Genomic DNA, 22459 nt, shown 5'->3' with positions numbered 1-22459 from the left:
TTGAAAAGATATAGCAAATGTCTGTTGCAAGTCAGCTTTTGGCAAATTAAAGTACCATGATGACCCTTCAATTTGCTAGGGGACAAGAGGCATTGACTGTCCCAGTGTGGGTACGGACAGGGAGTGAGTATCCTGGCCATTGTATCCATAATGAACATGCATTTCTCCCTCTCTTGAGCCCTCCTGGCTAGCCCAGTTTCCTTCCTTCCCAGACAGCACACCACAGCTTGCTCACTCAGTCCACTGGGTCCACTCCTATATTCCCAGAACATAGGTCTCTTCATCCTTAGTATCATGTCTGGCTGGGCCTTTAGCAGCCTTTGGTACCTCATTTGACTCGACTATTTTCCTGTTCTATTGAGCATGAAGGTAATAATTTAACTACCTTAGGCATACAGTATATAGAGTAAATGGTTTGTTGAATTTGATTGCTTAATATTTTTAGAAAACTAACAATTTGTAGAAATAAATTTGTATGTATGAAACATATGTGTGTATACATAGGTGATATAAAAATATATAGACACACACACACACACAGAGTGTTTGCCTGCAAGAGAGATCAATAACGCGTATGTCTATTGGACACAAAGTAGCTGCCGCCTATGAAGAAAGGGACAGAGAGAACAAGAGGGGAAGAGTAAAGGAACTAGAGCTGACAAAGAGTAGAAGCAAAAATGTCAACATACCCCCTACTTTTAATGCAAAGCATGCCACTGTCAGATAATGTCACAATTCCTGCCACTAGAATCCATGGTTCTGTCCCTAAAGATCTTGTTCTCTTTTATAATCCCAGGCCAGGAGGGGCTCCATTCAATCCCCTTTTATTTGTCAGGTTTGATACTCTTAAGAGGTCTCACTTTAAACAGGCTCGAGAACTCCCATTGGTTTCTCTTAAGGTTATCTCATATATATATATATATATATATATATATATATATATATATACACACACACACACACACATATACACACATATATATATACACATATATATATAATATATATATACATATATAAATATATATACATATATATATATTTATGATTATTTCAGTAGTGTCTGGTTGCAGATAGAATCAGAGATGCTCACTATTACAAACACAAAGGAGAGCAATAATAAATAAAAGAACTTGGAGCTAGACTATGGGGGCTAAATCTCAGTTCTCCCATTTACTCAGTATATGTCCTTCGGCAAAATTGTCTGCCCTCTCAGTGCCTCAGTTTCCCTATTTATAAAATGATACCAATGAGCATACCTACCTTCTAGGGTTGTTGTAAGAGTTAATTGGGTTAATACACATAAAGCACTTGGAACTGCCCTAGCAACATTTAGAACGCCGTGAAGGTTAGCTTGTATCGCTGCTTTCCTCTTCAGCTAGGAATTACTACAAGTAGGAGTAGACTGCTCATTCCATCAGTTCTTCCTGATCACTCCTCTCCCACACCAAGCCTGTGTGATGGGATGCCCCACCCTAGAGCAGGATCCGAGGATGTCAGGAAAAGAGGCTGGAGCGCAGTGTGTGGAGTGGTGGACCTTGGGTTTAAGGTGAAGTGCCAGGTGTTTCTTTACCTTCACCCACCTGTTAGAAGAGCCCATCTGACTGCCCAAGTCTTGTTCAGTCCAGCCCGTGTCCAATTCCTTCCCATACTCAACTCATCTTTTATTACTCTCTGGCCAGTAGAAGGTGCTGAATCTCATGGCCACCTCTCATCCTTCTTACTGTACGTATCAGCTCCGTTTGCTAGGGAAAAGGCCCAGGATTGCTGGCCAGGTGATAAAGAAAGTGTGGGGCTGGGGAAAAATCTTCCCCAAACATGATTGGAGCAAAATACCCTTGGACATTATACCCTCAGCAAGTTCCTCAAAATTTAAGTGACATTTTTCAGACAAATGAACTTTCCTAGTCTGATTTCCTGGAAAAGCCAGATATTCAAAGAAATTGTACGGCCCTGGTGGCCAAACAAGGTCAGTAAATTCTCCCACTGAGCCCCTTCTCAGGCTTGAAAAATTACCTGCTGGCACAGGAACATGTTTGAAACTTGTGGGCGGGGACTGCCTCCGAATATTTGCCCTCCCACAAACTCACCACTGGCCCACTTCAGCTCCCACAACTAGGTCCTGAATTGCGGCAAAAGCCACATTCATGTAAGTACTGTCAAGCCAGATGACCAGCCAGTCTGTTTTTCCACAATATGTGTTACTCTCCTGGGACACATGTCTTCAGGTATATACCTTTTGATGCAGACAGACTACTTACGGCAGGTTTTTCCAAGGAAATAATCAGACAGGGACCCATGTCATATATACACATAGGTGAGGTCATTTGTGGTTCCGTTGTTTTATAATATCAGCAATACTGGAAATCACCCAAGTGGTTCTCAATAGTGACGGCTTAAATAAATTATGGTGTAGTGATGCAATGAAATACTCATGAGTCATTACAAGTAATCATGGGATCTATAATTGTTGACATGGAAAGATGCCCATGGCAATTTTGATGAGTGATAAAAGAAGTTCAGTGAACAAACAGCATCTTAATATAATGGCGTTTATTAAAATTGCATTCATACATACATGTGTGTCCAGAGAGCTATAGAAAATTATGTTCACCAAAATACTAGTGATTATCTCAGGTGTATTTGGGTAATCTTATGTATTTATTTATTTATTTATTTATTTATTTATTTATTTATTGTTATTATTTTTTTTAGAGAGAGAGAGAGCGCACGAGCAGGAGAGAGGAGCAGAGGGAGAGAGAAGGAGAATCTCAAGCAGGCTCCATACTCAGCGCAGAGTCCCATGACCCTGGAATTATGACCTGAGCCAAAATCAAGAGTCGGATGCTCAACCACCTGAGCCACTCAGGCGTACTATTTGGGTAATCTTTACTCTTTTCTTTAAAAAAAAATATATTTAGCAATGATATAATGTGTCATTTTGCAATCTGAAAAAACAAACTAAACTTTTTACATTTTAATTCTGAGGGGAAAAGAATGAGCTAGGTTTTAATCATATTTTTATGAATACAATCTTGGGTTGGCCATACCAACCAGGTAACAGCATAAGAATAATATAAATAACATTTATTGAGAACTTACTATGTGTTAATAGGCTCTGTTCTAAGCACTCTCTATGTCTCAAACCATTTAATCTACACAACATTCTACATTTGACATTTACCCCTGTTTTACAGATAATGAAACAATACCAAGAGAGAAAGTCCTTTGTTCAAGGTCTCAGGGCTGGTACAAGATGAAACAGAGAGTTGGGCAGAGGTCTCTGATCATGACCCGTGTGCGGCTCCATGGACAGTTCACCTGCTCTTTATCTGCAGGGAGGTCTGAGAATGGGTGAGTGGGTGATAGGAGTAGCACTCCATCCTCTTCCTCTATTGTTCTGAAGGGTCTTCAGCCTCCCATTGGCTACCTGTTCACTTACCTCCTCTCAACTTCAATTTCCTCTTTCGTAAAATAAGAAAGACGTCTTAGACCTACTGACTTAGAATGCATTACTCCCCTCTGTACCATGTATGGACCTAGGAGGTACTTCTGTTGTGGCACTTACACTGCCCCCCACTGTCATCACCAACATCCTATCTCAGGCTGAGAGGCCCCTGGATCCCTCAATGGGCAAGTCGTCAAGACAGGCTAGAAGACAGCTGAGTTGGGCGTTCTCTGTGCCTGCATTTACCACTCTCTACAATAATTCTGTTCATGTGTCATTCTCCCCACTGGACATGGCCCCTCAAAGCAAAGACAATGTCTTGAGCACCTCTGCATCCCCAGTGCCAGGACCATAACATTGTTCAATTAAACAACACCCTTTGTGGAGTGAATAGCTAGAAATTACGGCCATGTGGCCTTATGCTATCAGAGTAACAGTCTGGGAAAGCAATGCTTGCATCTGAATTTATTTTTAGTGTTCTGTTTTCTACCTTGTCTGGTACCACATTCAGAATAGAAATGTTCATTAAATAAAGAAGTCACTAACTTTAACATGCCACTTATGCAAAAGGCACCAGCAGGCCCTGTTTTATATGAATTACCTAATTCAAGAAATACTAGGCTTTCTTTTTTTTAATTTTTAATGTTTATTTATTTATTTTGGGAGAGAGAGAGAGACAGAGAGAGCAAGTGGGGGAAGGGCAGGGAGAGAGAGGGAGACAGAGAATTCCAAGTAGGCTCTGCACTGTCAGCGCAGAGCCCAATATGGGGCTCGAACTCACAAACTGTGAGATCATGAACTGAACTCAAGAGTTGGATGCTCAACTGACTGAGCCACCCAGGTGCTCCAAGAAATACTAGGCTTTCTATATAAGTTAGAAAATATTACAAAACTCCATCTCGTTCTTCAGGCATTTTACCACCATCCCTCAGAGCAGCTAGTGGGGAGTAGAGGCTGATTCAACGTTTCTGCCCTCTGTGTCAACTGCTGTCTACTTTACACATAGTCCCACCTCTCTGCGATTACTATGGCTTCTAAATCCCCACGTGCCACGAGTTAGGTGAGTAACTCATGGCTGAATGCTTACGTATTACCCCCCCAAGGGTAAACCGAGGATCCTGATATCTGCTTTTCTTACAAAAGAAAATCCAAGAAACATAGACAGATACAAGGCACATATTGAAATAGCCACTTTTGGCCGGGGAGTTCTCATTTTCTATTCCTCCCTTTTACTCACTTTTCTTCACAAGGATGGTGGCGAACAAAGTAATCAAACCTAGGGATTCTCTAATGCTGAGCTATCAATTAGGGCATGCTGATGACATCCAAATCACCTGTTTTCAAAGTTTCAAAACATGCATATCTCTGCACCTCAACCATGGAGATTTTCAATCAAAAGGTCTGGGGGAGTGTCCAGGCACCTCTATGTTTTTAAAGTTCCCCAGGGGATTCTGATGTGCAGCCAGGTTTGGGAAAAACTGATATGGGTCAGTCTCCTCAAAACGTGAGTCAGCTGTCTTCTCCTGTCTCTGACTGTATTTGAAAAGATGAAAATATGCATCATTTCACTTTCTTTTTTCTTTTTTTAAATGGAGTTGAAACCAAGAGTCAATGTGAGAACTTCTTATTTCCTTTATCTGAGATTGAGTTTAGGTGTCCCCTCCACTTGACCAGGCACTGCGTCTCCTCCTAAAGATCTCTAAGGGCAAAGGATGCCAATCTAGACTTCAGGAGAAAGATTCCCTCCTCCATTCCACTCTGGGACCTTGTTGTAGTTGTGGTGAACCGTGGTTAGGGAATTCCTGGACGAAAGGGCTATGTGATGCTATGTTTTCTAAAAGAAATACACATTTGGCCTTTGGTTTCTGTTTCTGGCACAGAGCTCCTCAATACCTTGGAATTTCCTAAGTGATGAGGACTGTAAATGTGTTTCTGTTATGTTAGTGAGGTGACTTATGGATGCATCTAAGTTTGGGGCTGGTTTCCAGGAGAACCAACCAGTGATTAGAGACGCGGAACTTTGGAGTTTTAACGCCCTGACCTCCTGACAATAGAGAGGTGTCAGAGGTTAAATCAATCACCATTGCCCAATGATTTCAACCAACAATCATGCCTATGGAATGAAGCCACTAAAAACCCAAAAGGGGGGCACCTGTGTGACTCATTCGGGTGTCTGACTTTGGCTCAGGTCATGATCTTGCGGTTCAAGGGGTTCAAGCCCCATGTCAGGCTCTGTGCTGACAGCTCAGAGTCTGGAGCATGCTTCGGATTCTGTGTTTCCCCCTCTCTCCGCCCCTCCCCCTGCTCACACTGTCTGTCTCTCTCTCAAAAATAAATAAACATTTTTTAAAAATCAAAAAAAAAAAAAAAAAGGAAAAGTTCAAAGAGCTTCCAGGTTGTGGCGTCAGAATGCTTCTATATGCCACTGTGCTGGGCTCAAACTCTATCAGGACAGGAGGGCCTTTGTTCAGATCTCACCCTTTGTATCTCTTCATCTGGATGTTGATTAGTATTTTTAATATCCTTTGTAATAAATTAGTAATCTAGCAAGTAAATTGGTTTCCTGAGGTCTGTGAGCCTGTCTAGGAAATTACTGAAACCCAAGGAGGGGTGGTGGGAACCTCTGATCAGTAGCTGGTCAGTCAGAAGCACAGGTGACAGTCTGCATTGTGACTGGTATGTGAAGTGGGGACAGCCTTGTATCACTGACCCCTCCACCTGTGGAATCTGATACTACCTCTGGGTAGATAGTGTCAGAATTGAGTTGAATTGTAGGACACCCAGCTGGTATCCAAGAACTTCTTGTTGGTGTGGGAAAAAACTCACCTCCAACACACACACTGAAATGAGTACACAATTTTAAGCTGGTTCTGGGGATCCTTCAGTCCTGAGTTCCTGGGACCACACCAGGTTCATCTCAGAGCAGGCCTCAATGTCTGGGGCCAACACTCTTGCCTCCCTCTGTCCCTCAAGAGATGAGCCAAGACCAGGAAAATGGAGGAATGTGGGATGCATGTAGACAGTTTAGTTCCTTAACTGTCTCTACCTTGTCCTTCCCCCAAAACCACCCTAGAAATGACGCCATGCCTATGTCAGCATGTAGCAGTAAGGGGATCTCAAGCTCCGCTGCTCCTCTGTGTTATTAGAACTGTCTGATGTAATGGAGGCCACTTGAGCAAAAATGGTAATTCTACCAGCTACCTAGGCAGACCTGACACTGGAACCACAGGCCGGTCTGCAGAAGGGACCGGAATGAGGACCAGAATTCTAGTCAGGGCTGTCTCTCCCTTCCCTTCTTTGGTTTCCCTCTGAAGAGCTTGCCTAGGCTACATGGTGAAGAGGCCTTCTGCCTTCCTGCCCATCCCCCTGCCTGATGGGTAGAGAGAAACCTTCATCGTATCTCAGTCCAATCTCATACCTCACAGGTCATTTATGACTCAGCTCAGTTCCAGCTCTTTTAACAACTTTCTGATATATAATTCACACACCATACAATCCACCCCTTTAAAATATACCATTCAACGGTTTTTTGTATATAAACAGAGTTGTGCAACAATCAGTACAATAAATTTTAAAACATTTTCATCATCCTGTAATGAAACCCCATACCCTTTAACAGTCACACCTCTATATCCCCTCCTAGTCTGAGTCCTCAGCAACCACTAACTACCGTCTGTCTCTAGGGGTTGTCTGTTAAAGACAGTTCATATCTGTGGACTTATACAGTATGTGGTCTTTTGTGACTGGCTTCTTTCACTGAGCATGATGTTGTCAAGGTTCAGCCACACTATAGACTGAATCAGTACTTCATTCCCTTGTAAGGCTGAATTCTTTTCCACTGGATGGATACACCAAAGTGTATGTATCCATTCATCAGCTACTGGGCAGTTGAGCTCTTTCCACTGGGGGCTATTATGAATAATGCTGCTAGGAACATTGGGGTACACTTTTTGTATGGACATACATTTTCATTTTCTCTTGGTTATATGCCTAGGAGTAGAATGCTGGGTCATACGGTAACTCTACGATTAACATTTAGGGGAACTGCCAGAGCCCAGTTCCACTTGAAATTCCAGTCTCACATCCTTTTCAATCTCTCCCTACTCCAGGAACAGGGTAAACATGTGGGTCAGCTCTCTTGGAGTGAGAGAGGCAAATATCCCCAGGATGGGTCTGGGTCAGGCCAGTGATGGTACTCTAATAAAGGCCAAGGACCCCTGTGCCTGTGGCTTATCCCCCTTCTGTGTCCCTTGAAGCCACAGGAACCATGGAGTTTTTAATGGCCACTGAGGGCAGGAAGGCCTGGGATGAGGGGTGCCTCCATTTTCATCATCCCTGAAAACAACCCCACAGCCCTTCTGACATCCCAGAAATGGGGTACTTTAGGGAACTTCTCACCTTCAGAAACCCCAGGCAAGCAGCAGGTGTTACATTTTATGAAGAGCACTTTCAAACTTCAGGATGTCCAGCATCCCTTTCTTCCCTCCCAAAGATGAGAGGAGAAGAGAACAGTACATATCCCCTCCAGGACCCCAGAAGGTCCTTCTGGTCTCTGGAATCCCTCTCTTGTGTTTTAAATTTGAAAGGCTGGTGGAAGGGGTGCCTGGGTGTTCAGTAAGTTAAGCTTCTGACTCTTGGTTTTGGCTCAGGTCCTAATCTCAGGGTTCGTGAGTTCAAGCCCCACATCAGGCTGTGCACTGACAGTGCCTGAGCCTGCTTGGGATTCTCTTTCTCTCCCCCTTTCTGTGCTCCTCCCCTGCTTGCATGAGCTCTTTCTCTCCTTTTTTCTCAAAATAAATAAATAAACTTAAAAAGAAAAAAAGAAAAAGAAAGGAAGGAAGGAAGAAAAGAAAGAAAGGAAGAAAGAAAAGAAAGAAAGAAAGAAAGAAAGAAAGAAAGAAAGAGAGAAAGAAAGAAAGAAAGAAAGAAAGAAGAAAAGAAAGAAAGGTTGACCAGTTCAACCTCTCCCACCCCTGCCTTTTCCACCCTCATTTCTCAGCCCTATGCCTCAGAGACTCCCCTTACTGAGGTCTGACAGTTGTGACTTCAGTAACTTTATTCTCCACAAGGAGCTATCTCAAAGGAACTTCTTCCCTAATAGTCAACTGAGGGGAGATGGACTGGGGAAGTACTTCATCAGTAGCTCCCATGAACCCATTCAACTTAAAATAAACCTCCCTTTTATCTGAGTTGCTTTCAGGGAATGAGCCAAACTTTGACCTCGTTCCTTCTAAAAATAAACACCCATCTCTGTTGCTCTGGCCAGAACACCCTTCCCCACCTTCCCTTCCCTCATATTAAGGCAAGGTCTTCCTTAACAGGTAGGGATCAGGTGGGTCACTAGAGGCCGACCTCCAGTCCCTGGACTCATCATGAGTCAAGGAAGACTGGTTTCCAGGGAGGCCCCAGGTGGTCTCCTCCCCTCTCTCTCTGCCTCCAGTTGCCTGTGACCTTCTCCATCTTCAAGAGAGGGGGCTAGCCATCATTGCCATTCATCACATTCCACATCAACACACATCAAAGCCTTAGTTGCTCAAAGAGGTAAAAGAACTGTATGCTAAAAACCATAGAAAACCTATGAAATAAATTGAAGACGACACAAAGAAATGGAAAAACATTCCATGCTCATGGATTGGAAGAACAAATATTGTTAAAATGTCGATACTACCCAACGCAATCTACACATTCATTGCAATCCCAATTGAAATAGCATCAGCATCCTCCTCAGAGCTAGAACAAACAACCTAAAATTTACATGGGACCACAAAAGACCCAGAATAGTCAAAGCAATGTTGAAAAGAAAACCAAAGCTGGAGGCATCACAATCCCGGATTTTAGCCTATACTACAAAGCTGCAATCATCAAGACAGTATGATATTGGCACAAAAACAGACACATAGACCAATGGAATAAAATAGAGAACCCAAAACTGGACCCACAAATGTATGGTTAACTAATCTTTGACAAAGCAGGAAAGATTATCCAATGGAAAAAAGTCTCTTTAGCAAATGGTGCTGGGAGAATTGGACAGCAACATGCAGAAGAATGAAACTAGACCACTTTCTCACACCATACACAAAAATAAACTCGAAATGGATGAAAGACCTAAATGTGAGACAGGAAACCATCAAAACCCTAGAGGAGAAAGCAGGCAACAACTTCTTTGACCTCAGCCTCAGCAATTTCTTGCTCGACACATCTCCAAAGGCAAGGGAATTAAAAGCAAAAATGAACTACTGGGACCTCATCAAGATAAAAAGCTTCTGCACTGAAAAGGAAATAGTCAACAAAACCAAGAGGTAACTGACGGAATGGGGAAAGATATTTGCAGATATATTGGATAAAGGGTTACTATCCAAAATCTTTAAAGAACTTACCAAACTCAACACCTGAGAAACAAATAATCCAGTGAAGAAATGGGCAGAAGACATGAATAGGCACTTTTCCAAAGAAGACATCCAGATGGCCAACAGACACACCAAAAGATGCTCAACATCACTCAACATCAGGGAAATACACATCAAAACCACAATGAGATACCACCTTACATCGGTCAGAGTGGCTAAAATTAACAACTCAGGAAACAACAGATGTTGGCGAGGATGCGGAGAAACGGGAACCTTCTTGCACTGTTGGTGGGAATGCAAAATGGTGCAGCTACTCTGGAAAACAGTGTGGAGTTTCCTCAAAAAATTAAAAATGGAACTACCCTACGACCCAGCAATAGCACTACTAGGAATTTATCCAAAGGATACAGGAGTGCCAATTCAGAGGGGCACATGTACCCCAATGTTTATAGCAGCACTTTCAACAATAGCCAAATTATGGAAAGAGCCCAAACATCCATCAGCTGATGAATGGATAAAGATGTGGTGTGTGTGTGTGTGTACACACACACACACACACACACACACTCACACACGAATACTACTCAGAAATGAGAAAGAATGAAATCTTGCCATTTGCAACAACATGGATGGAACCAGAGGGTATTATGCTAAGTGAAATAAGTAAGAGAAAGATATCATATATTTTCACTCATATGTGGAATTTAAGAAACTTAACAGAAGACCATGGGAGAAGGGAAGGGGAAAAAGTAGTTTCAAACAGAGAGGGAAGCAAACCATAAGAGACTCTTAAATACAGAGAACAAACTGAGGGTTGATGGTGGGCAGGGTGGGGAAGGGAAAATGGGTGATGGGCATTGAGGAGGGCACTTGTTGCGATGAGCACTGGGTGTGGTATGTAAGCAATGAATCATGGGAATCTACTCCCAAAGCCAAGAGCACATTGTAACATACACTGTATGTTAGCTAACTTGACAATAAATTACATTTAAAAAAATAAAATAAAACCTTGGTTTCTGACTTTGGAGGGTTGCTAAGGCTAGTTCCAGATAAACTCCTGACTCCTTGAAATTCTCACCCCTTCCCAAGTTCTTGGTCTTTGTTCATTTCTCCAAAACCCTGGGTGCACTTTTTTTCTCATTCTTAGGCTGGATTCTTTTATTTTTTCTGTATAAGGCCAAGCAGGGTGGGAAAGGTTGGACTTGTTGTTTGGATCTCGAACAGTTAACACTGATTTATCTCCTGCTATTGGACAAGGACTCTTCTAGATGCTTTACATGAACATTTACATCACATTACATTATATACACTGCATCTGGAGGAAAATATCTGGGGAAGAAAGAATAGAAGTGAATTCTGCCCTGCATTTACAAAGTGATCCTGGTAAAGCAGAACAATCTCTCTTTGCCTCAATTTTCCCTTCTATGAAATGGACCTTGGAGGCCTCGGAGACTGGTGGTAGACACTGGTGAGGTCATTATTATGCTTATCATATTGCAGTATTTGTGACCTACGTTCTAATTTTCCATTAGTAAGTATCAATGCAACATGGAGGGGTCTGTATTCTGCATGTCAGCTATGCCTCAGGGATCTTTTGTGATAAAGAGAACGACACTAAATTAAATAAATTGGAAACAAACATAAACCCTTGGCCAAGTTCTTAAACTGATTTCTTGTTGCTGTTGGTTAGCAATTGAACTGTACTGTCCATTACTGATTTTTGATGATTATTTCCACATCTTTACAAAAGTCATCTGTGTCCATGGCAAGTTATTTAGGAAATAAAATAGAAGTCACAAGAAGAAACTAAAACATCACCTGCAAGTCCTCCACCCAGAAATGCGCTGTTAACACTGGTATCTACCCCTCCGGTGTTTCGTTGAGGTATATGGATTTCTGAGGCAGTAAAGTGTGCTGAGATTCCAGTTTGAGTTTCGTTTGGGAACTTTGTCAAAACTCCCAGCCCTTCTCTGGGTTTGAGATGAGTCTTTTTGTCCCCCCCAAACCTCAGTTGCTCAGCAAGAGCCCAGAGGAAAGAGTGGAGGGAAGAGGTGGACAGAGAGGGAGGGGGCTTAGAGCACAGAGGGAGAGATACAGCGGGGAGTGGGTCTCCCCCTTCAACACAGGCAGAACTCTGATGGATGGTGTGGGGATCTTGAAGACACTAAACTCTGAGAGCCACACGGGGGACCTATGCCCTCTCTTTAGACTATCACGGTAACTGGAGAAGGTCAGGTAAGAGCAGGCATCTCCCCTGAAACCACACACCCAGAGCTGTGGGTGGTGAAGCAGGTCCCCAGAGGAAGTCTGGCTTCCCACAGACACAGCCCCATCCTTGAGGAATAGGCAGCCAGTCCCGTTTGTCGCCAATACAAGTTTTACTCCTTCTTGTTTAATGGATGCAGTTGAAAGAACAAGGAAGAAAGAAGAAGGCTGCTTTTTCAGAAGAAAACCAATTAAGGCACGTCATGGAGAGAGTACGAGAAAATATTAGATAAATGCGGCTAAGAACACACACCCTACGTGCACCTCAGAGCCTTGTCCCTGCTCAGGCCACACCTGTGAGCCCAAGGGGATAGGGCGGCAGGAATGGGTTGGTCATCCAGCCTTGCGCTCAAGTTGGCCTGTTCTGCACCCACTTTGAGTCTCACTGCTGGAAAGCCTCACATGTAGTGGGACCACAGAGGCCTGAGTCCAAATTCAGCCATGCAGCTGAGGAAGGGTTGCTTGACCTCGACTCTTTCTTCATATGTAAAATGGGCCCGATGGTATGTAGACCACACATTGCTCCAAGAATGGAGTCCTGTAGTGGGTCAAACAATTTCCCCAAATATTTATGTCCACCTGGAGCCTCAGAATGTGACCTTAGGTGAAGCAAGGTATTTGCAGAAGTGATTAGTTAAGATGAGGTCATCTTGGATTAGGGTGGGCCCTAATCCAATGGCTGGTGTCCTTCTAAGAAAAGGAAAGGACACTCAAAGATACACAAGAGAAGAAAGTCCTGTGAAGATGGAGACAGAGATTGGAGTGATCAGCTACAAACCCAGGAGAGTGGCCAAGGCTTGCCAGAATCACACCGCAAGCTGGGAATCAGCAAGAGGGCATTCTTGACTGGAGCCTTTCGAGGGAGTGGCCCTGTGACACCTGATTTCACCCACCTTGCCTCCAGAAATGTGGGGAAACCTTGAGCATACTGTCTGCTGTCTTAATCCACCCAGTCTGTGGTAACTTCTTACAGCAGCACTAGGAAACAAACAAAGGCACCTGCAAAAAGTCCCTGGCACACAGCTAGAATGTGCTGGTATTCTCTTCCTCCCCTTTTCCTACTAAGTGCACCAGCTTCTTCAGGGACACATTGCAAGGTGCACCCGAGGGCAGAGGAGCAGTGCTTAAAAGCAAAACCAAAACTTCTCAGTAGGCTGGGTTTCAGCCAGTTCCTCAGACTTAGTTTTGGTTTGAATTACCCTCGTGTTACAAGGAAGCCTGAGCTAGATGGAGATGATGTCTTTTCTTCTCTTCCCTAACGTACCTTACGTGACAGCTTTTTGTGGCCCGTCCTCATATGTCCCTCTGCCAGCTGGGAAGAATCCTGGCTGGGAGCTGAGGCTTGTTGCAGTGGTTTAGGGAGCAACCTACAATTTTTTTTTTGTTTTGTTTTTGGTTTTGTTTGGTTTCGGCTGTTTATTCAGTTGACTCCTATGACAGAGTCTGACGCAGGAGCTACTGTTTGTTGTTTCTTTTCTTTAACGTCTTTGCCTGTGGGGCCAAGTTCTCATGTGAGTATCCAGTAGGTTGAGATTTCCTCCTCACTGAACTGGTGTTGCAGACGATGATGAGGCTGCCACGGTCAGGTAAGTGTGGGCACACTTTCCCTTCACATCATTGCAAGCAGGAGAAAATCTGCCTCGGCAGTTATGTTCAGGCACGCTAACAAGCTAATATCTTGCTGTCTCCAAAATAGTGGGATTTCTCAAGCTCGCTCGTATACGTATTACTCATGTTGGGAAGATTTATGAGCTGAGATTTTTTTTTTTTCCTGCACAGAATAAATATGCAGTGCAAAAAAAAAAAAAATTAAGTATCTTGAGATTGTCTCTCAGCTTAGAATTTGGGGAAGGTTAATGGAACTTAAAAATTTGTTTTTTTGTTTTGTTTTGTTTTTTGTTTACTTCCGATCTCTGGTTGTAATTATCCCTTTGGCAGGCAGGCAGCGTTCCAGACTAATCTGCATTTACAAGCTATGCTCTAAGAGTAAACTGTTTATTTTTTTTTATTTATTTTTTAATATATGAAATTTATTGTCAAATTGGTTTCCATACAACACCCAGTGCTCATCCCAAAAGGTGCCCTCCTCAATACTAAGAGTAAACTGTTTAAAACAAAGAAAAGCAACAAAAAACCCAACTACAATTAAATTAACTTATAATACATGCAACTGTTAGTTTTAATTAGATTAGAGGCCTACTAAATTAGATTTGAGGCCTACTAAAAGACTTACTTTTCTATATAAAACGATTAGAACAAGATTAGCTAACTGAAAGAACACTGTTGCTATGTATTGCTCACTGCCTGGGTGCAAACAGTAGAAAAGAGAGGACCGTGGATTTCATGTGGGAGAGGGGTGAAGTGAGCAGCTTGAGTGAAATTGCCTATAAATAAGCTTTCTATTCCTGAAATTCTATGATTCGGTGCAAGGGAATTGCAGACATCGATTAACACAGTGCACAGTAAGTATATTCAGTGTGAATAGTAATCAGACGTAGTATCCAGAGTTAAATGCCAATTGACTGGATTTTCTCTGAGCTCCCTCCCAAGCCCAAGAAGTCAATGAATGCACGAACACCATATTGCTCCTGCCTCTCAGAAGTGGTCTATGCGCCTTCATTACCAGAACTCTCTCTACCAGCAGCTCTTGCTGACCTGCAGCTTCCAGATGTGCTCTCCCCAGATTTCTCTTTCTCGGGAGACTTTCCATTCGACTGGAGGTCTTCAGGGACAAGGACTGCACCTTTTAGGTTCTTTGAAACTCAAGTGCCTGGCACAGTGCCTCAATCATGCAGAGGTGCTCACTGAGTGCCTGTTGAGTTGGAAAACGATTTGATTTGATGAATCCACAGTTGAATCACCAGATGTGGGTCATTTGTGTGTTTGTGGAATACACAGGGAGCAGATGGGGGTTGATTTGAGAAGGATACAGTGCAAATGAGCTCAGAGGCAGTATTTCAGGTTGTGCTTCTGAGTCAACTTGCTTTAAGATGCATGGGATAGAGATCCATAGATTGTTGTGTGACGTTTTTATTCCACATAGCAGTGCCCAAATATACCACGTACCTTCACTGGGGCATACTTAAGTCACCCTGCGGTGAGGCTTCTGCAGCCTGGTCTCTTCCTGTCACAGCCTGCTCTACCATTCCACCTGTCTCCTGCACCTTGTGGTCCCCCTGTCTTTAATCAACTGACAGAATTCCAATAGATACAGGAATCTGAAAGTTTATCCAGCACCAATCACCTCAATGCCTTCCAGCACTCTCTAACACCTCTGGAGGCTGGTTTCCAGTTCTAATTTTCCAGATCTGTATTATCAATCCCTCTGCTTCTTGGGATTTTCTTCCTTTGGCTCTGAGATACTACGGTGGGGAGCTTTTCATACTCTTGGACCATTTCTTCTTTGCCTTCTGCTCTGGACTCCTACTCCTGCTCTTCTAATTTGGAGGCATCCGTCAGAGAGAATTCAGACTTTTTTTTTCTACAACCTGTGTTTTTATATACTTTCCCTCTGAGAGAATTAATTCGTTCCCCCAATGTCAATTGGCATTTGCATGTTGGAAATAACATGTTTGTCTCTAGCACTGAATTGTGCCCCAAACGTGAGGCTTTCATCTGTCTTGAGTTGTTTCAATTACTTCATGACTCAAACCCCACTCGTGGCATTCCCTGTAAAACGGCTCTTGATCTAGTCTTTCCTCCACTCTACCCCTCTGCAATGGCATCAGCATTGTGTCTTGATTTTCAGGCTTCAAAACCACAGTCAACTTGTTGCTTCTCTTTCTTTCCTGTATGGCTGATCACTTGTCAATTGTTTTGTCAATTGTTTTGTCAATTGTCTTGTGATGAGTTTCTCCTTCCTCTGCCTTTCTTCCCTTTTCTGAACCTAAGTCAGGGGCTTTACCAAATATCTGAATTAATACTATGACCCCCTCATTGAGTGACTGGCATTCAATTTTACTCCCTCATTTCTATACAAAAAAAAAAAAACAACCCATAGATTTGATCTGTTTCACATACTTCTTTGGGATTGTCACTCACTTGTTGACAAGCTATAACTGGCATTAAACTATTGACAGAATGTCTCAACCCATATTACCGGTCTAGATATGCTGTTCCTGGTCCTCCTCGATAAGCCCTGTGTGTGTGTGAACCTCTGAGATTACTTCTAACTCTTCTGCAGGAGCCTCCAGAGTAGCTCCAACTCCCCAAATCCCACTCAATCTTGGACGTATCCTTCCACCAGGCAACTTGCATGGTCTGGGCATTTTCATGTAGAAACCTTTCACATCGCCTCTTACTATTTTTCATGTGTACAGAATTTTGATGTTCTGACTATGGTATAATGTCTTAGAGGGCAGGGATCCTTTCTTACATGAATCCTTGTCTTGATTGCCACTTTGATTTGAGTGAATTTTCTAATTCAAAGACGTGCAAAAAGTGGGAGCATCATATTCATTGGCTAAAAAGTTGAGATGCAATTTAAGTTAAACTTGAACTGATGTTAAATTGACTAATGTCTCAGAGTGCCTGGGTGGCTCAGTTGGTTAAGCACTGACTTTGGCTCAGGTCATGATCTCACAGCTGGTGGGTTTGAGCCCCACATCGGGCTCTGTGCTGACAGCTCAGAACCTGGAGCTTGCTTCGGATTCTGTGTCTCCCTCTCTCTCTACTCCTCCCCCTCCGCTGCTCATGCTCTGTCTCTCTAAAAAATAAATAAACACTAAAAAAAAAGTTTTAATTGACTAATGTCTCTTGATGCCTAGCTCAGAGCTTTCCACCATGCCATCGAGAGAAGCAGCTTCCCTAGTGGCCTGGGGGAGCCATCTGAGCATGACTCTTCACCAATCTAAAAAGAGTGGCCCTTATTACAAACAAATTTTAAGTCGTTCCATATTAAAAATGAGAAATTTTGGTCTTAATAATAATAATAAATACATACATACATGCATGAATAAATAAAAATTTTAAAATAAATAGATTAAAAAAGAGTGGCCTTGCTTCTTCTCTCTCTCAAGTCTGAGCATCTTGTGACTGAGAGCTCCCTTCATGGCTCTCTTTAGGGCCACAAGAAAACGTTCTAGAATTTAGTGTCTTCTGCTGTCCTGTTCCGTTTCATACCATGACTAGACCCCAACCTCTACAGTATGTTCATAGGCAGAATTGTCAGGAATTACCCAGAATTCATTAAGAATTATCCAGAAATTTAAGAAATTCAGCTAAACTGATCATTTGATTGAAAAAATGCCTTTTCTTTTCTTTTCTTTTCTTTTCTTCCTTCCTTTTTTTTTTTTTTTGAAAATGTTTTTTCTAGTCACATTCTAGTGTATTCCTTAGAGGGGAGCTTGCCCGAGTACAGACAGCTACAATGAACATCCTCTGCCTGATGGAAACTCCAGCACAAACAAACACATACATAAGGAATATACAATCAGGATAAAAATGAATGGCCATGTAGGCCTGGACAATTATATACTTATCTCCAAAACAAAGGTGAATTTTAGAAGGGGAGATGGAAGGAAGAGGGAGCATGGGTGTTTGAACACATTCATTTCATCTCATGGAGAGGTGTCCTCTCTGTGCTCTTTCAGCCAAAGGAGTGCCTTACATACGGATGCTTTGTAAATGATGCTTGAGTGAATTAATTTGGGCAGTGCACTCCATAAGTTTTCCAAAGTAACTCTTCCAGGCTTTGCCAGTCTGAATATAAAAGAGTTCAAACTTACCAACAGTAAAGTTTCCCAGAACCTGCTCTTAGAAACCCATTTTACAGTGAGTGACATAAATCGATGAAAATTTCTTATTTGATGATAAAATGATTAAACAAATTAAGTTTTCTGTTTCTCTCATAGAGGAAGGAGTCAAGTGGGGGCCAGTAGTCTCAGAGTATGATACCATATTGCCACACATGCACTCATTCATCTGTTCCTTCAGGGAACAGTCATTATCCATTATAAACAGTTATAAACATTTATGAAACACACAGACATGCATACACACAAACACACACCAAGATAAAGAGGAGTGTTATAAGGACCTAATACAGTACAAAGAGCTCTTGTTCTAACATGAAAGACAGACATGTAACAAATTAATATACCAACAAGGAGTTGAGTGCTAACATTAGTGAATAGCAGACAACAAATGAGGCAGAAGGAACAGCTTGGAGCAGCTAGAAAGGCTTATCTACTTGTGTTGAGTGCATAAGAATGTAAGGCCACTTAAGGAAATATTTATGACCCAGTACAGTTTCTTTGAGCTCCAGTAGAAACTGAGATAGAGGGGAAGTAAGATTGGACAAAATAAATGGAGATCAGACAAGAGAGATTAGAATCTCAGAGCACCTGTGAGGGCCTTGTCATGGAAAGCACCTGTATTACTTCTGTGGCTAAGGCAGGAGGGACCGGATCTGAAAAAGTTGTGTAGCCCATGCAAAGAAGAACTTTACCTTATAAATCACGGGAGCTATTGGAATCTTTTAAGCAGGAGTGACATGGTCACATTTGATTATTCAGTATTCAGGAGAGTCTTCCTGCCAGGTAAATGGATAATTCATTCATCCAGTATGAACCGAGTGCCAGCTTCCTGCCAGACACAGTTCTAGGGACTGAAAGATGTTAATAAGCAAATCAGACAAAGATCTCTGTCATTTTAGTGATTAGATTCTTATCGAAGATAGTAGATGATAATATAACAAATGAGTGCATTATGTGGCATGTCAGATGGTCATGAGTGCTTTGGAAAATTGAGAGAGATAAGGAGAATTGGGAATGCTGGAGGAGTGGTGGTGTTGTGATTTTGCATAAGACAGTCTCATCGGAAAGACCAAGGAAAGTCTCTGCATTTAGGGAGTTGCACACTGGCAACAAGGTCTGCTTTTGAGGGAATGGATCTGGGGAAGAAGCCCCAAAGACCTGGCATCAAGCTTAGGGCCACTTAGAGAACTCCAGAGTCCCAAGAACCCAGATTGTGGCGGGTTTTAGGGGCAGGTCAAGGGCCCCAGAGGACGCTCTTAGCTCTGTAAACACCATGAGCATGGCCACTGTCGAGTCCACTAAAACACAGGGCTCAAGGCGGTGGTCCCTCTTGCCTGGGCTACTAGACAGACTTAGGGCTTTATTCTAAGTGAAATGCTAAGCCATCAAAAGATTTTGAGCAGGATGCTCTGCCATGGTATAAAGCGGAATGACGAGATGCTGAATAAAGATGATGGCAGCGGGGTGGTACAAAGAAGAGGCATCATCCAGAAGTATCCCGGCATAGAATTAATAGGACTGGGGATGGACTGGATTTGCAAGACGAGAGATGAGTAGGTTCAAGACGACACACCCAAGATTCTGGCTTGAGGTGGGTGTTCATATTATTGGCATTACAGGAATATAGGACACAAAGAGTTTTCATAAAGTGCCCAGGGTCTTAGAGGTTCATAATTCTAGACCCAGGTTTTGAGCTCAGATGTGTCTGACTTTAGAGCATGAGCTCTTATCCATTGCACAGAAGAGACCTATCCCTAGCTGGAAGAAGCTGCTGGTTGGAAAGTACCTTCATAACAGTATCTATCTCTCTGTGGAGGCAGTGTGCAAGGAAAGTCCCCTTAGACGGGCAAGGAAGAAGGGGAAGTTACAGCCAGGTCTGGGTGAGCCAGGCGTCCTTTCTGTTGCCAGAACGTGTTACACGCTATCCTTCTTAGCTCTAGAAATAAGGATGCTGGGCAAGTGCAGCATGAAGATGATTTCTTTTCTGGGTACATTTGCATTTTCGATAAGGAAGAGGGTCTTCAAGTCCAGCTAAGGTCTAGCATTTCCCTATGGAAAGCACTTGATGGAGCTCCTAGTTGGTACCCGTGGTAATATGTCTCTTTCTAAAATGAAAACAAGATTACAGCCCTCTGTGGACCTCACAATCCCTTCTAGCTACTGCCTCGTTGCTCTCTCTTGTTATAACACTCTTCTCTGAAGCACTGCCTATATTCTGTTGTCTCTACACTCTTAGCTCTTATTTTCTCTCCACTTCACAGTCTTTTCATCTGCACCAAATCCATGGACGTCCCGCAAGTGGGCTCTCTCATGACCTCCACACTGCTAACGCCAACTCTCAGCAGCATTTGGCTCAGCTGAACACCCCCTCCTTGAAACACTGTGTTTTAAATTCTAGGTTTCCACGGGGCACCTGGGTGGCTCAGTTGGTTAAGCATCCGACTGCAACTCAGGTCATGATCTCACGATCCATGGGTTCAAGCCTCGCGTTGGTCTCTGTGCTGACAGCTCAGAGCCTGGAGCCTGCTTCGGATTCTGTGTCTCCCTCTCTCTCTGTCCCTCCCCCACTCATGCTCTGTCTCTCAAAAATGAATAAAAAAGTATTACAAAAATTAAACTCTAGGTTTCCTTATAATTGAGGTATGGCGAGGCCAACAGATCGGGAGATAACTGCCATTGAAAAAATAGGTTGTTGTGTCTTCAGATCTTGAGAGAAGGAGGCATGCCACCCTTCAGGGACCACCTAGGGGAGCACCCGGCTCAGACAGGAGGCAGAGCGGAAAGGGAAATGTGGCCAGGAGTCTTTATTGTGGTTTCCACAAGAAGGGATGGGAAGGCAGGCTTAAATTGTCTAGTTTGAAATTATTCATCGGGATCTGGAACATAGGGGTTGTCCCTTATTGTGTACCTGGCCCCAGGGTGGTTGGGGCAGTAAGGAGGTGGTTGGAGTGTGGGGTTCTGGATTGGTTGGTTTGCATTTGAAAGGCACCCTCCTGGTGAGTTGCTCACTGCCTCTAGGAATTGACTAATCCTTGGGGTGGGGACGGGGGCTAGTCCCTGCAGGATCAAGAGCCCAGATGTCCAAGTATCAGAAAACTGAAAATAAAAGGCAGGATTAATTAGCCTTTTTACCCTTCCCCTCAATCTTCTTTGCTAGTGCCCGCCGTCCCAGGGATCCATAAATGTTGGAATGCCCCATATTCCAGTCCTTCGACACTTTTTCTCCTCTGTCTCTCTCGTGGTGATGTCACGCAGCCCTATGGCATTAAGTAACATGTAGACATTGAGCACTCCCAAATTTACCTCTACCCCAAACTCTGGACCCCCTGTTATCCAACTGCGTACTACACATCTTCATGTGGATGTCGAGCTGGCATCTCAAACCGAGTACGTGCCAAACATGTCCTGATTTCTGTTCCCTAATCTGTTTCTCTCCTCCATCTTCTCCAGTTTAAAAAATACCACCTGCATTGCCCTAATGCCTCAAGTCTCAAATGTGGAAAATTTCCTGCATTTATCTATTTTTGTCAAACTACATATCCAACCTGACAGCAAATCTCATAAGGTCTTATTTGAAAAGACAGAAGACCTAAGTAAATGGAAAGACATGCTATGTTCATTTTTGGAAGACTTAACATTATGAAGATTGGTATATTCCCCAATGGATCTACAGATTGAGTGCAATTCCTATCAAGATTCAAGATTCCAACTGCCTTTTTTTTTTCCTTTTTGGAAATGGACAACCTGGTCCTAAAATTCATGTGGAAATGTAAGGGAGCCAGAGTAGCCACAGACCCAGGAGCTCAGTCTTTCTGTGAAGGAAGCCTAGTAGCTAATCATTCACGGCTGCACCCTGAAAGGCAGGGTGCCGATTAACATACCTGTAGGGGCTGGTGTAATCCTTTCCAGAGACCTTGGAAGGCTGGTGCTATTTGCACACTCATCCTCTGACGTACTGCAGAACACTAGTGTCTCCTGCCAGGGAGCCTTACAGGGTATACTGGGGTTTTGCAGCAGCTGTCCAGGGGACTCCTTACCCCTTCATCACCCGGCTCTGTTGGCCAGAGGGCTTGAATTCCTAAGTTCCAGAGGACTGTGAAATTGAGAGACAGCTCTGGGCAGGGTGATGCCTCCAGAGCACTGCACAAACAGCACGCTGATGCACACACCCCAGTCTTTCTGTGAGGAAAGCCTTTTTGCTTCTCCTAGGGCTGCACCCTGAGGGGCAGGGTTACGGTCTTGCACACATTTGGTGGCCTGCAGAGCTGCTCCTGATTAACATAGGCTGTGGGCGCCATCTTGGTGCCCTCCCTCTGCTTCATTTCAGTTCACCAGCAGGACCCAGAAGAAAGCTTGTAAACTCATCTTGAGCCCAAATTGTTGTGACTGCTACCCAGAGGACACCTCCAAGTTGCCTGGTTCTGGTGGCCAGTAGGACTTACACTTGCAGGCCACAGGACTGTATTATTTCTATACTTTTGCAAGCTGATGCCTGAGGATCTGACTTTCAGTCAACCTGAATCTAGATGTAAAGATCCTCCCCTTTTGGATACTAACAGGCACATCCTCCACTACTGGGAATTATTTTAAGAAAATAGAATCAGCTGCTTGGACAAACATAAAGATTTGCAAGACAACCAAGA

At 43.3% G+C, this 22459-nt stretch overlaps 1 protein-coding gene across 3 annotated transcripts in view; it reads left to right on the top strand.

Moving 5' to 3' along the window:
• The first annotated feature begins 13278 nt into the window (after positions 1-13278).
• Positions 13279-22459, top strand: part of PDCD1LG2 (programmed cell death 1 ligand 2) — a 65736-nt gene continuing 56555 nt past the window's right edge. For all 3 annotated transcript variants that reach the window (XM_042964432.1, XM_042964433.1, XM_007094150.3), the window contains exon 1: positions 13279-13646. In XM_042964432.1, coding sequence (XP_042820366.1) covers positions 13625-13646 — 22 coding nt within the window. In that variant the 5' untranslated portion in view covers positions 13279-13624. The remainder of the gene's footprint in view (positions 13647-22459) is intronic.

The sequence above is a fragment of the Panthera tigris genome, chromosome D4, assembly GCF_018350195.1.
Source record: "Panthera tigris isolate Pti1 chromosome D4, P.tigris_Pti1_mat1.1, whole genome shotgun sequence".
NCBI lineage: Eukaryota > Metazoa > Chordata > Mammalia > Carnivora > Felidae > Panthera > Panthera tigris.
Note: the sequence above shows the minus strand (reverse complement) of the source record. Positions and strands in the feature narration are given on the sequence as shown.